Source organism: Amorphotheca resinae (genome assembly GCF_003019875.1).
Source record: "Amorphotheca resinae ATCC 22711 unplaced genomic scaffold M430scaffold_9, whole genome shotgun sequence".
NCBI classification, from domain to species: domain Eukaryota; kingdom Fungi; phylum Ascomycota; class Leotiomycetes; order Helotiales; family Amorphothecaceae; genus Amorphotheca; species Amorphotheca resinae.
Window position 1 is genome coordinate 1,486,148 of NW_020194479.1, and position 14,621 is coordinate 1,500,768.

General features: G+C 50.6%; 5 protein-coding genes across 5 annotated transcripts; 1 reads left to right on the forward strand and 4 right to left on the reverse strand.

The window, feature by feature from the left end:
• Positions 1-78: 78 nt before the first annotated feature.
• Positions 79-881, reverse strand: M430DRAFT_29790 (hypothetical protein; the record flags this gene model as incomplete). The annotated part of the gene is made up of 2 exons (XM_024865902.1): positions 79-519; positions 627-881. 2 exons carry the CDS (start codon positions 879-881, stop codon positions 79-81), a joined length of 696 nt encoding a protein of 231 aa, XP_024719238.1.
• A 533-nt stretch (positions 882-1,414) lies between these two features.
• On the forward strand, positions 1,415-8,147 carry M430DRAFT_144031 (hypothetical protein; the record flags this gene model as incomplete). Its single annotated transcript, XM_024862862.1, has 7 exons — positions 1,415-1,763; positions 1,901-1,996; positions 2,223-4,207; positions 4,247-5,941; positions 6,060-6,314; positions 6,366-7,985; positions 8,034-8,147. Exons 1-7 carry the CDS (start codon positions 1,664-1,666, stop codon positions 8,145-8,147), a joined length of 5,865 nt encoding a protein of 1,954 aa, XP_024719239.1. The 5' UTR covers positions 1,415-1,663.
• A 199-nt stretch (positions 8,148-8,346) lies between these two features.
• M430DRAFT_21158 (hypothetical protein) lies at positions 8,347-10,206 on the reverse strand (the record flags this gene model as incomplete). Its single annotated transcript, XM_024864447.1, has 4 exons — positions 8,347-8,376; positions 9,264-9,623; positions 9,703-9,797; positions 9,972-10,206. The coding sequence occupies 4 exons, from the start codon at positions 10,204-10,206 to the stop codon at positions 8,347-8,349; spliced, it is 720 nt and encodes a 239-aa protein (XP_024719240.1).
• A 742-nt stretch (positions 10,207-10,948) lies between these two features.
• Positions 10,949-11,776, reverse strand: M430DRAFT_21159 (hypothetical protein; the record flags this gene model as incomplete). Its single annotated transcript, XM_024864448.1, has 1 exon — positions 10,949-11,776. The coding sequence occupies one exon, from the start codon at positions 11,774-11,776 to the stop codon at positions 10,949-10,951; it is 828 nt and encodes a 275-aa protein (XP_024719241.1).
• Positions 11,777-12,985: 1,209 nt separating this feature from the next.
• M430DRAFT_106021 (hypothetical protein) lies at positions 12,986-13,990 on the reverse strand (the record flags this gene model as incomplete). The annotated part of the gene is made up of 4 exons (XM_024861047.1): positions 12,986-13,230; positions 13,291-13,622; positions 13,679-13,775; positions 13,831-13,990. Coding segments are annotated over 4 exons (834 nt in total), but the record flags the coding sequence as incomplete, so codon positions are not given.
• Between the last annotated feature and the right edge of the window lie 631 nt (positions 13,991-14,621).

Below are 14,621 nucleotides of genomic sequence, written 5' to 3' on the forward strand. Positions count from 1 at the left end.
TCCTGATTTGATGCTGGTTTCGCGCAACCCACCCACATGCCAAACCATACTGACCGTTAAAGGGAGGTCCAGTCCAACTCATCCCATGCAAATCCCAACAAACTCATCCCTACCCACTCCCCCTTTGCCCTCTAGATCGAACTCCTCAATCATAGCCACTAGCTCGTCTTCCTCTAGGCCCTCCCCAAGTTCTCTCGCCACCCTCCTCAAATCCTCCAAGCTGATCATGCCCTTGTTATCCGTATCAAAGAGGGCGAATGCCCTCAAAATCTCATCTCTAGGATCCCGTTGACTGATTAACGTCGCAGCTATTGTCTGGAAAGCCGGCAGCGTGAGTAATAAGCGGCCTGGAGAGACGGGAGCTGAGAGCGCGTGCCGCGAAGATTGTACTTGTGGACCCTGTTGCTGCTGGGAATCGGGAGGTATGCCGTGTGTCGTAAGGAGGTTCAGAAGTTCGCCCTTTGGGAGGTCGAAACCGAGGGCCTTGAGCGCGACTTTGAATTCGTGGTAGTCTATCCTCTGATCTTTGTCCAGATCGAAAAGCGCAAACTATACCACCCCCCTCTGGTCAGCCTCTCCTTGTTCTTTCCTTGCGCTTGCGCTTTTCACAGAAGGGGGGAACATACCGCTTCGTTGACTTCGTCTCGTTGCTCGTCGGTTAATGAGTTCAAGGGATTCGAAGAGCCGGCTGCGACTTGGGATTGCGCTTCTCGCTCTCGCTGCGCGCGCTCGCGCTCTTGCCTCTCGCGCTCCAGGCGCGCTGCTTCTCGAGTCGAAGACGCGCCAAAGGTGCTGGCGGTGTTGCGCTCGGGCAGTTTGCCATGCAGTGTGCTGGCGTAGGGTCTCGTGGGGAAAGAGGGGTGGGATTGTGCGGATGCCATTGAGCGCGACTATTTCCCCGGTTTGGGGGGGGTTGAGATTAAAAGCTGGTAATGACTGCAGAAGATGGAACAGAATGGCAGCAAAGGCTGATTTGCGCGTCGGGGGCCAATTAATGTTGGAATGAGGGAGCTGGATGCTGGGGCGTGTTTTCTGGAGAACTTCGCTTAGTCATCGGGGGCGAACTGAGATCTCTACGGAGACAGAAGAAGGATGCCCAAGGCCCGGAGAGCAGCCAGCCGAGTCATAACTGAGATTCCTTGTCCAGCGCACAGCCAACGAATTCTCTCCGGCGGCAAGCATTTCTGAACAAAGGCTGAATGCTGCACAATGGGGAACCGTGATTGATTGATGTATCCTTGTTTATGCCGTGGTATCCGCAAGGCATCAGCCATGCGCAGTGGCTCCCGGCGTATTTTGAGTCACTCAGTAAAGGCGCAACACTTGATTGGTCCGCGCAGCAGACTAAGCGAGCTCTTTCTTTGAACAGCCCAAGGCGAACTTCTCAAGGGCGCGTTGTTCAAGCATACAACAAGCTTCTTGTCAACCACCTCCTCGATCTACCTCAACCATAAATTCATCCTCGCCCTCGAGGCTGAGACTTTTCGTCACTCTCCTGCCCTCTCCAATGTATGTGCGATCCCGCTGCTGCTGAGCGCGAGCCTTTACTTTTTCGTCGCGCGTTTCCCGCGTCACCTTTGTACAAGCTCGACGACATCTCAGATCCTGCACGCCTTCGCAACCTTCCGAAACCGCCTCCTCCCTTGCCAGCAGCGTAATCACGATGTCCGGCTTTGGAGGCTTTGGCGGCTTCGGCCAGAATAACAATCAACAGCAGAGCACTCCTTTCGGTGGATTTGGGTCAACAACAAACACGAATACTGGTAGGTCAATCTCCTATTCAAGCCCCCTCCCTCCCTCCCATCTTGTCTCGCGCACGGCGCCTGCCTCCTCAGGACCGGAAGACTATGGGACACAGCATGAATCCATAGCTTACGAGTATCTTCTTCGCTCGGTACAGGATTTGGCTCTACAGGCAATACTGGCTTCGGAAGCACAAACACTACCGGTGGTGGGCTCTTTGGCGGTGGTTCTACCGGCTTCGGCAGCTCTGGAGGTATGTCGACCACGCTTTGTTGTCGTAATGGATCCTTCTGTGTACCATGTTCCATGGTTTTGTCCTATATAGCGCCAGTCTTCTCAGCGCGGTGGCGGCTTGTCTTCTTCCCAGGTCTCTCCTGCAGCAACCATGGATAAATCGATTCATGCACCAGGTGGCGTGTCCGATCTGGATATGGGAGCACTTGATATGGGATCACGATCACTAACATTATCTCGACTAGGTTTCGGTAATACGCAAAATAATGCCTTCGGTGCAAAGCCAGGTGGATTTGGTAGCACAACTGCAACCACCGGCGGCGGATTATTTGGCAGTGGTACGGCCACATCAGGGTCCACTGGTTTCGGTGGATTTGGTTCGAGCACCCCTGCTGCTTCGTCGACAGGCTTTGGCGCAGGAAATAGTGGTGGTTTGTTTGGAGGTAATAAGACTGGTTTTGGTACGGGCACGACGAACACGTCAAACCCATTCGGCGGCGGTACGTCGACTCCGTTCGGAGCCTCGACCACAGGCGCGTTCGGAGCTCCAGCTTCCACAGCTTTAGGAGCAAATACTGGAGAATGCCAGGGCACTGGAGCCGTTCCATTCCAGCCTTTCGTCGAGAAGGAGCCCAACAGCACCAGCAATCAACAGAACGCTTTCCAGAGCATATGCTTCCAACAACCATACCAGAAGTTCTCCCCTGAAGAGCTCCGATTAGCGGACTACGCGCAAGGTCGCAGATATGGTAACCAAAGTAACCAACCAGGTGCTTTTGGCAGCACCAACTTTGGATCTTTCGGTTCTACGAATCAAACCAGTACTGGATTCGGCGCAACCAACACTGGGACAGGTTCGAATCTATTCGGTGGTGGATCAACGGGCACTGGATTTGGTACCTCCCAGCCACAGACATCTGCATTTGGAGCAAATACCGCTACAAGTGGAGGACTCTTTGGACAGAAGCCTGCAACTGGTGGCTTGTTCGGCGGTCAGGCACAAAATCAAACTTCTGGTGGTCTTTTTGGAAGCGGGTCAACAGGATTTGGTTCTACAAATACTGGAGGATTCGGCTCAAACACTGGGACCACAGGCTCGTCGCTCTTCGGTGCCAACAATGCGGCCAAGCCTGCTTTCAGCTTCGGAACTTCAACGCCGGCCTCTACCGGTACGGCTTTCGGATCAACACCTGCGACTGGGGGCTTTGGCAGTGGGGGCTTGTTTGGAGGAGGACAGCAACAGAACACATCAACCCCTTTTGGTACACAGCAGCAACAACAGCAACCAGCTACGAACAATCTATTTGGTAGTGGCTTTGGCAGCACCTCTCAACCTGCTTCTGGATCATCTCTCTTTGGTAATAACAACAACCAACAGAAACCTGCTGGTGGGCTTTTCGGAACACCTGCTGCGACAGGAACTGGCTTATTTGGTAGTTCACAACCAGCAGCCAATACGACTAACCCCTTTGGGGCTTCCACCAACACGCAGAACACCGGTGGTCTATTCGGTAATGCCGCCAAGCCAGCTACCACTGGGACAAATCTATTTGGAACTCCTAGCAATACTCAAACAAATACTGGTGGAAGTCTCTTTAGCGGATTTGGTAGTTCAAACCAGAATCAGCAACAACAGCAGCAGAATACCGGTAGTCTTTTCAGTGGTCTCGGTAGCAGCAACCAACAGAAGACGTCGTTATTCTCTCAGCCCCAGCAGCAAACCGGTGGTACCAGTCTCTTTGGTCAAAATACTGGAACTCAACAACAAGGAGGGAGCTTATTTGGTGGCCTTGGCAGCTCCCAACAGCAACAGCCGCAGCAGCAGCAGCAGCCCCAAAACTCCCTCTTCGGTGGTGGTGGTAGCTCCTCTCTCTTTGGAGGGTCGCAGCAAAACCAGCAGCAACCCCAGTCTCTCACAGCCAGCATCAACGACAATGCAGCGTTTGGCAATGCGTCTCTGTTCTCTAGTCTCGGATCGGCGCAAGTCAATAACCCTGGTCCGCTTGCGACACCGCTGTCTAGTAGTGCCAAGCAGAAAAAGGCTGCGGCGCTTCCTATGTACAAGTTGAACTCTGCTTCTACAACTCGTTTCGTTACTCCATCCAAGCGAGGTTTCGGGTTTTCTTACAGCAATTACGGTACTCCTGGTAGTGCTTCAAGTACATCCAGCACTCCGGGATTCAACGGTAGCTTGCTGGGTAGTAGCATGAACAGATCACTAAGCAAGAGTGTATCCGCCAATAGCCTTCGCCGAAGCTTCAATTCTGAGGATAGCATTCTTGCTCCAGGCGCATTCTCTGCGAGCCCCAGCGCTAGGCATTACGGCAGTACTGGAAGCATGAAGAAATTGGTCATCAATAGGAACCTTCGCTCAGATCTCTTCTTACCACCGAAAGAACAGAACCAGCAGCTCCCTGCCAGTCCCAATGGCAATGGTATTCTCAAGAAGCGGGTTTCCTTTGACTCTAATACTTTAGGTCCCGCTAATGGCACCAGCCCCCTAAAGCAGGTACAAAACGGTGCAACCCCCAGTTCGGAAGAGTTAGGCTACATGCGACCTCGACCTACAACTAATGGCACAAACGGCACTACTTCGCCACCTGAGATGGAACAAGTCAGGAACAATGAGCTCGCCATCGTTCATGAGGAAGAAGCAACAAATTCAACCACCCAGAAGCCTTCTGCGCCCATTAGTCTCGAGGATCAGGAACCTGGACAGTACTGGATGAAGCCTACCAAGGCAGAAATTGAGAACATGACCCGAGATGAACGCCGCGCCGTTTCCAACTTTACCGTCGGCCGTGAGGGAGTTGGCCATGTTACTTTCTCTACCGTCGACCTTAGAGACATCAATCTCGATGAGCTCTTCGACAACATTGTTGTTCTGACTGTTCGATCAGCCACCGTCTATCCGAATGCTGCCAAGAAGCCACCGAGGGGCAAAGGTCTCAATGTTCCATCAACCATCTCGTTACAGAACTCCTGGCCTCGAGGCAAGGATAAGCGAACACCCCTTGGTGAAAAGGCGGGCCCAAGACTCATGAAGCACATTGATCGTCTACAGAAGGTTCCCGATACCAAATTTGTTAGCTACGACAAGGATACCGGAGTTTGGACTTTCAAAGTTGAACATTTCACGACGTATAGTTTGGATCTCGATGAAGATGAGACTGATGGTGAAGAAGTGAGCGAACTTGGCCAAAGCACCCTTAGCGCTCCACCAGATACTCCCACACCTAAGTCTCGCACACCCCAGCCGCGAAGCTTCGATGAGACTTTTTCGTCTGTGTCTCAAGTCACCCAAACGGAATCTGACCCGGATGATACATTTCAATTCCGAAAGAAGAAGATTCTCCCTGGCGCATTTGATGGCCAGGAGGTCTTTGATGAGGAAGTGGAAATGGAAGAGGATGAGGACCAGGACCAGCAGTCTTTTTTAGATGAGCGCTCCGTGGGTTCGCAATCTGAAAATGGCGTCGAAGAGCCAATGGACCAAGACGACGTCTTTGTAGATAACGAATCTGTCAGTATTGTGGATCAAGAGATGGCGGGCTCTTTTCCACAGGCTGACTACACCACGGAGCACGATGACAACTCGCAGGATGATGAGAGCATGGACGCTGTGGAGGATACACCTGGAGGAATTTTGAGGGCCAGAATGAGAGCACTGAAAAATTTTGAATCGCCGGCGAAGCGGAAATTTGCGACTGGTAATGACTGGACGAGTACCCTTAAGACTACGATTAGTCCCCAAAAGCAGGACCGCGCTTTACTCAAGAGTTTGATTGATCTTCACGACAACGATTCTCGACGCGACGACGAACCGACACCTGTTGCAAGAAGCAGAGTCGTCTCTGATGGACGTGGCTTTGCTACCAGCATTGATTTGATGAATTCGTTATTCGGCCAGACAAAGAGCCCAGTTAAGCCTGCAAAACTTACTGCAAAGCCCAAGGGTTTCGAGGTTGGTGTTCCCTCCTGAATTTGATGCATCTATTTGGGGTTGAAGAGGGGCCGTTCGTTGCGCCCACGCATGTACGTAGAAAACAATGTAATCATTTGCTAAAATTTTCGTGTTATAGTGGCCCTATGTGAAAAGATCCAAGACTGGCGATGATGATATGTCTAACATGACCGAGTCAGACCGCGCCTTCCACGAGTCCATGAGACCAACTTGGGGTCCGGACGGAACACTGGTCTACGCCGTCACCTCAAATCCGCAGCCATTCGGCAAATCATCTCGTAGAGCGCGTGAGAGGGATGGTTTACTCACAATTCAGAAGGGAGGCGTGGTCTCCGAGAGCAGAGACGTAAGATTTGCTAAGTTCTCGAACGAGGTATGATTTCTATCTGAACACTGCGTGCATATCAAGTCTAATTCCAAGCAGGCTGCCGCACAGGCACTGAAGAAGCACATCAGCTTGACAGTTATTGATATTATCGATGGTGTTCCCCTTGCGACACTTGGTCGATCTTTCTCTTTCTCAGATTTCGTTGATAACCAAGCCAGTCAGAACCCAGCTGCTACACACGAGAAGCTTGTTTGGCAGCTTGCCAGTGTCCTCTTCGATCAAATTAAGGTCCCTAAAGAACTTGAGCAGTTTCCTAATGCGGCCAACCGCTTGCGCAAAGATAAATTGTCAGCTTTTTGGCAAAAGCTGGTTGACCAAGCTACCACCCAACAGATCTCCATGGCTAGATCAGCCGAGGAGAAAGCAATCGCGGCTTTGTCAGGCCATAGGATCCCGGATGCCTGTGCGCATCTTATCAATGGCAAGGATTTTCACCTTGCAACACTCGTTGCTCAAATTGGGGCAAGCGAAAGCATGAAGAAGGATATTCGAGAGCAACTCAGCGACTGGCAAAAATCTCGGGTCCTGTCAGAATTTAGCCAACCGATCAGAGCCCTCTATGAGGTTCTTGCTGGTAATGTCTGTGTCTGCGAAGGATCCAAGGGAGCGCCGATCGAAGATCGCATTGAGTCGTTCGTCATTTCAAAACGATTCGGGCTCGATTGGCGACAGGCTTTCGGTATGAGATTATGGTATGGCATCTTGGCTGGGGAGAACATCGAAGTTGCCGTTCAGAAATTCGCGGATGACCTTGCACAAGATCTGGAGACCTCTCGACCCCACGCTTGGTATGTTGAGCAGAAGATACCACCGTTGTGGGAGGATGAAAAGCTCGGAGAACGTGAAGATTTGCTCTGGGGTCTTCTGAGACTCTATACCTTCCCGGACTCGGATCTTGAAGCTATCATTCGTCCGGAGAATTCCCAATTATCTCCCCTTGACGCCCGCCTCTCCTGGCAACTTAGCCGCACTCTCACCACATACGGCGGGATTGGCTACTCGGAAGATGCCGCCGATAAATCAGATGAAGTTACTTTATCCTTTGCCTCACAACTCACTAGTGAGGGCAGTTGGCTAGAGGCTATCTTCGTCCTCCTTCATCTTTCATCTGCTGATGCTAGAGCAAAGTCCATTCAGAATCATCTCGCCTGCCATGCTGGCCGTATAGGGTCAGAGGACAGTGAGAGTTTCACAGTGTTGACACAGGATTTCAAGATCCCTGCGCCATGGATCTGGGAGGCCAAGGCGCTCTACATGCGAAGCGTGAAAAAGGATCCCAGAGGAGAGGTTGAGTGCCTTATCAGAGCCGGCTCCTTCGAGGAGGCCCACCGCACTTTCGCCAAGGATGTCGCACCCAAGGCCGTTGTGGAACGCGATTATGATACTCTGCATGCACTGCTGAGTGGCTTCCGAGGCAAGGAAAATATTATCTCAGAGTGGCGCCTGGGCGGAGAGATATATCTCGATTTCCTCTATTTGCTAGATTGTCAGCAGAAAGGAAGAGCCGTCGACTATTCGGTTCTTGACCGATTGCTAGCCGGACTCCCTGCTGTGGTTGAGGAGTCGCGGCATCCGGATTTCATGGAGACTGTTGCGATCGAGACGATCAGCGAAGATGTCGCTAAGATGGTGGTTAATTTGGGAAAGAAGGGCGAGGTAAGTCTGTCCTGTACGTCTCAATTGGATGTCGCTAACATAACGTAGAAGGCCGATCTCCCCAAAGTCTTGAGACTGCCACTGACGGAGGACAAATACTTGAAACACACTGTCGAATTGAGTCTGAGATACTACCGGGATGTTATGGTAGGTGGACGATAAAACAGTTTGCCTTTGGAATCGCCATGTGGTGCGGCAAATGGAAGTAATAAATACCCAGGTATCTCGAGGAGGAAAATGGATGGGCGAGCAAGGAGGAAAAAAAGCCTTGGAACAAAAAAGAACTCTGCTTTGAATGGAAAAACTTGTAGAATAGCACTTGCATAGCATGGCGTAGCATAGCATCGTGGCATGAAATGGTTTACGATGATACTTCTTCAACCTTGAACTCCTGGTGAGGTTAGCATCACGTGATATGATACCCCTGATTCGGGGAGTTTTGTTGCATATCGCACCCTTGACAAGTCCACTGGTGTTGACCGGGGGTTTGAATCGCTGTGGGATTAGCATCACGTGATATGGTGTTCATGAGTACCTTACCTAGAAGGAATTTTTGTTGCAACATCGCACCGACGACAATCCTGGGAATGTTAAAAGGGTGTTTGGATGATAGTGAGATTAGCAGAGGAGTTAATTATTTTGCTGCATATCGCTTCCATGATGATTTGGGGGAGGGTTAACGTGTTGAGATGATCTCGATTCTCGGCTAAAGAACCTCCTACTTTGTTTCTCTCTGTTCCGCGTTTATTGAGATTAAGCATCTTCTAAAGTATCTAGACTACCTAGGTAGGTAGGTAGGTTCTCTAGAAATAGTACGATGACATTCGCTATCGGCTTTTCTGAAGGGATTGATTGATTGATTGATTGCTCCCCTTTTTAAATATTTAAATCTTTATACTGACTGAGTGTGTATCTGCAATCAAAAGAGTAATGGTTGGTCCTTCTAATCTTTCTGAGGTTGATGACCGTGGCTCCTATTCTATTGCTCAATGGTCGTGATATAGGTAGAATAGAGAGAATTCTTTCGTCTAAAGAGAGAGAGAGAGGGAGAGATGACATATTTCTAAAATTAAGGATGATTCTTATTCCCCTGAAATATCAGTCCGTTTTGATGCGTTGAAATGGTGCTGATCCATATACTCCATAATCGAATCCTGTTTTTTGTTTTTGCTCTCGTTAGCCCATGATCTCCCCTCCTCCTTTTCTTCCAACTCGTCAAGTTTTCGAAATACCTAGATTCAAACAAACAAAAAAAGAGACATATATGATAGCACATACCCAACTCTTACACAAATGCGGCACCCCCCAGCCATCAACTGAGTACCTCCTCCCATCCGTCTCGGTCCTCGGCCACTCCAGCGCCAAATCGCCCGCACACTGCAACGCCTGTCTCAAATAATCAAAACAGTGATTCACATGGTGATTCCTGCGATGCGCGACGGCGAACTCTTCAAGGTCGGGACTCTGGAAGGTGGCTTTGTCCAGGAGCGTCCAGTAGACGTTTCGGAGCATGCCGAGACAGTGCAGTTGGTGGAAAACGGCGACGCTATGGATTTCCCCGACAGAGGTGCTCTCGCCGGCTTGGAGGAGCGGGTGCGTTGAGGCGGATGGGGGCGTGAAGATGTAGCCGCGGCCGGGCTGGAGGGGGAAGGCGTTAGTTGAGATGGAAGTGAATGAGGGGAATTTGGGATGAGAGGGGAGGGGAAGGGAACGTAACTGGTAGGATAGCGTCCCAGGCGGCATTGGACTCGTTGGAGGAGGCGGCGGCGGCATAAATGGCGTGTTCTTCGAAGGTTATGGTTTCGATGGGCACTATATGTAATATATCAGATACCATCAAGCAGTCAATCACTCACTCACTCACTCATCCTCCCCAATTTGCCCACCCCCCTCAAAGAGAAATACACAAACAAACAGACAGACAGACAGATAGACACAAGTTACAACCCAACAAATCTCAAATTCCAAGAAAAAGAAATCACATACTCGCAGGCACCACCTCAGGATACAGCCCATCCTGCAACCTTCTTCCTCCCTCCCCACCACTCAATCTCAAAAACAAATACGTATTTCCCAGAAACGCGACACCCGCGAGCACCGCAAAGATAAATGCTAATAGCTTCGTCTTCCGGATGCTGAGGAGCTGGGTCTGTAGATGGAGATCCTCGGGCTCGTCGTGGCTGCTGCTGCTTCGCCAGAGGGGGGTGTATGTCTGTTTCATTGTTTGAGTGAGGGTTGGGGAATGAGAAGAGGAGGAGGAGGATGGAATGAAATGAGATGAGATGAATCTCCAGTCTCTCTCAACGACACGCTACGGGGAGCCTCTTTCTCGAGCGGTCAAGAATCACGAATCCAAGTCTCACATCTCTCTCGGAAGCGCTTTTCCTTACTCCCTGTCTCTATTCCGTCTCTCCCTCGTGCATCATAAGCCGTACATAAATCCAGATGCGCCGCTCGTAACATTGTTTCCGCCCCTGCCCTGTCAAACGCACATCGCAAGGATCTAGGATGTTTATAAAACCCCTGCTTATCGGTTGATTTCTAGCCGTGCAGTTTAGCGCATACAAGGATACTTCGTTCTTATTCCCGGTACGATCCGGGATCCGCTTTTTAAGCATGGGTGCAGGGGGTGTGCAGGGGTAAGAGGTGGGGCGGTACGAGGTGCGGATTTGGGAGGGCTTGATAGATGAATAGGCACGATATTGTGTGGGTTTTATGGGAGGAGGGAGTTTGGAAGGTTGGAATTTTTATTTTTAGTAGGCGAAAAGGAAAAGAAGAGAGACGTTGGTTTTCTTGGGGTCAGACATCTATTCTGATCTCTACTTGTTGAAATGGTTAGCGGGAGCTTCTAGCTACTCTCCCACCAATTCAACATTATCCACGCAGATAACTGCAAGATAAGATCATGAAAACATAAAAATTAAGACTATGTAGCTACGCACGGAGGATGAATCTCAACTGCGTCAAATAATCCCCAGCTTGCTGCGCAGCGGATCTACAAAGTTCGCCATGCCCCATTCCTCATAGGGCATGCATTTTGGCCATTTGACATGCACCAGCGTGTGCAGCTCCTCGAAATCCCACCGCCGGTCCCGCACCACCTCCATACAATGACGCGTGTGGTCGAAGGCCAGGATGTTATCTGGCAGCGCCCGCCGCTCCAGCACCGCCGTCTGCATCATACGCCATGTGTACATGCAATGCGTGAAGTGCCAGTCCCAGGGCACATTGTAGCGGCGGGAGCCGCTAGAGACGACATCCCAGGAAGAGACGGCGGTACCGTTCGGGTCCTCGTAGAATTTCCATTCGCGCGCCGCCAGAAAGGACTCGACGATGTCTGGGTGGTAGCAGCCTGGCGTCTCCCAGGAAATGGTCAGGTAGTCGAATTTGCAGTCTAGGCTGCGGGCGGCGTCGGCGGAGTCGCCGCATTGTCTCACGGTGGTGGATGCGAATGGCGAGGGGGATGACCGCGGAGGTGGGGTCGAGAATTGCTTCTCCGAGTGTGCATGGAGAGGATAGAGGATGACGAAGAAGAGCTCTGAAACGAAGACAACGACCATAAGGAGGAGGATGAGGATCTTGAGAGTCTTGGACTGGGCTGGTGGATCTGAGAACTTGCTGGTCTCTTGTTTCGGTTCTTGCAAACCAGGGAAGGAGCCTTCTTCGTCTGAGATGACAGCGTACAGTTGCGGTTTCGAAAAGAAGCGGCTGGGGAGGCGAGAGAAGACTTTCTCGCTGAACCAAGAAGACATATCGATGAGCTGTTGAGGAAGAGCAAGAGAAGGGGCCATCTTGAAGGAATGGGGGTCTGCCCAACCAGAGGAGTCGTAAAGAATGATCAGAGGACTGACAAGAGCTGGGAAATGGAGGAAAGCATGACTTGGAAGTTGGAACTCCGCTAGGAATATGGACAGGAGAGATAAAATCAAGTGAAAGAAAGTGGCATGAAGTGAAGTGGGTGAGTTCTGGCCTCGACTGCAGCCGAGGTGTATACAGGACCCTGTACCGCAGGGGATACAGGGTTGTGGGGAAGAGTCCCTGTAGACTGTCGATAACACGATAATCAGCAGCTCGTTACGCTCACACCCCTCGTACGCCGAGCAGTGGCCTAGCCTTGACGACGGGACCTTCCACGACTGTCTCACTTACCTTAAGCTTAAAACCACTACTCCGGAAATAGCGGGCATGCAGGCGTGACAGCTGGCCTCGTGGAATTTGACTGCAGCCTTAGCGCTGTGGCCCTCGTCTTACGTGAAGGTGCTGTATAATGCGCTAGATGCACTCAGATGCACCCCGTTTTATCGGCCGTATCGTAATAATCACCTGCAGACGGCACGTCATGAACCGTGAATCGTGATAGACCGCCATCATTCAGCCCGTCTGACGTCTGCTTCATCTCCATCCTATCCCTGCTCTCCTCACCCGCTGCGCCTATACTCGAAGTAGAAGGTCTGTGTCTAGGTGAGCCGTCTGGAGACGGTCGAGATTCGAGGCAGAGCTGCATGCTGCCGATGCCGTTTTCCCCCGCAGCTACATCCACAATACGAGACGAAAAGGGTAGGTTATAATGGGTTCTGAATGATACAATCGAATGCTTTTTAGCTGTTTGCAGGGGCTTTGCTGTCTGGCGCACACGAGCGCGAGCCGTCCCACTAGGTAGCATCAATGCGTTAGGTGTAGGGTCTTCAGCCCCGCCACAGTCCACGTTCCGTGCCGCCCCTGGTAGATCATGGATGTGAATGCCTTCAAAATTGCAGAGGGGCTGGCATCTGGGTTTCGAGAAATACAGCGTACTGAGTATGCTGATCGTACACGCTTATAAGTGCACTGTGCGTAGGGCTTGCTGGGGCACCCTGCAAAGTTCCTGTATCTCTGTATCTCTGTATCTCTGCATCTCTGCTTGAATCCAGTACGCGGCGGGGCGGAAGAAGCGTACGGCGTATAGCGCCATGTAATACCAGTAAAATCAAATAGCATTATAGCCGTTCACTTATCGTAAATCATCTAATATATGTATAACAGAATAGACCGGATTCGATCGTCATGACATCCGATGCAGTCCGGTCTTCCGCGAGGCCCAGCATTTGGATCGTGTCTTGGAGGCTTGCCGAAAACGCCTCGGGCTTGCTCCCATTCTCTATAGTCAGAGGTCCAAAGTACTCTCGAAACCTCTCGTCGGGGCGCTTTCGTTGCCAATTCCACCAGAGTCGGTCAATCTGAGCATGATGTACATAGAATATCGGGTCTATAGATGCAGTTGAATTATGTTAGCCCATCCTTGAGATTGTAGATAGCTGGCAGATACCGTTTGGTGAAGCGTCAGTAGGCATCTCTCCGCCAATGCCATTGTGCACTGATTTATGCGGACCACTTTCCAGGCGCGACCTAAATTCCTCATATGTATTTGCGTTCTGTATGAGTTCGGAAATGATATCTGCCGTATAGTTAAATCCGTTCATGCCAGCGGTGAAGTTGCGTCTGAGGCAGTGCTGCGAAGGGTACTGCGGCGAGATATCCAGGAAATATCCGTCCTGAACGCAGTGAGAACTCGCGTCTCCGTTGCCGCCAAATCCTATCTGAGGTGACCATATGGGCGAATGCTCCGGCTGTGCGCTATCAAGTGTCCAGTCCCAGTACCTGCAAGTAGGTGGATTAGAATTGTCCGGATGGACACTCAATCGCCCTTGACTCACGGTAGATAATTATTATATCCGCACTCGCTCCGCAGTGTCTTCTCAAAAACATAAATAAAATATCGGTGCCAGGGTAGAGAAGGGGCAACGTTATGTGCTATGAATATCTGTGTTAACGAGCTTTCGATGTCTGGTGCTATATCTTCACCTACCTCCGTCGTACAACTTGATGTGGACGTATACGAAATCATCATACCGAGTGGTCGGCAGGCCTAGTCGAGAGGGGTTTTGTGTCAAGCATTTAACAGCCGTGAGGTATTGTTCCTGTTCCTCTGGATTAAGAGATCTCCATTCTCGGCGTAGAGCAGGGTTTTGACCTGTGATGACCCATCAGCTTTCAGCCAAGTTCTTCGAATAGACTTGTAGAGAGATCTCACAGCTATCTTGGGAAAATGCCAGGTTGGAGTAGGTTTGAGAATAAAGAACACGGAAAATCGCGACTGTTATAAGAAGAAGAGTCGTTATGAGAGAGAGTATGATGATTGTGTCTAGTCTGCTAGAATACTGGAGGGAGCTCTGGAGAGCCTCTTCGTCGGAAATTCCAGACTCCTTTGACAACAATACATCGCGATCATCGTCCAGAGCCTCCTCAAGGCTGTTGGGCCCCGAATAATGCATGATGTATATGGAGAAGAGATCGAGCGATGGGAGAGGAGACAGATACGACGCAGGGAGGTATGCTTATTAATAAGCACTACGGGCAGACTGTTTTATTGGACAATTCAAAATGCTTATAATATGGGTCCTGCACGGGATTTTTGAGACTGGGTCTTATATTTAGTCACGCGGGGAAGGCGGGATCTAGTGTGTTTTAAGTATCGCTTCGCACGAGCCAAATATTCGGTGCTCATCTTTCAGACTTCATTCTAAACTTATCGCTAGTATAGTAGAAACTTCATAAGCTACAACCATCGTATTCTTCCTCATCGGTCTCAAAATGCCA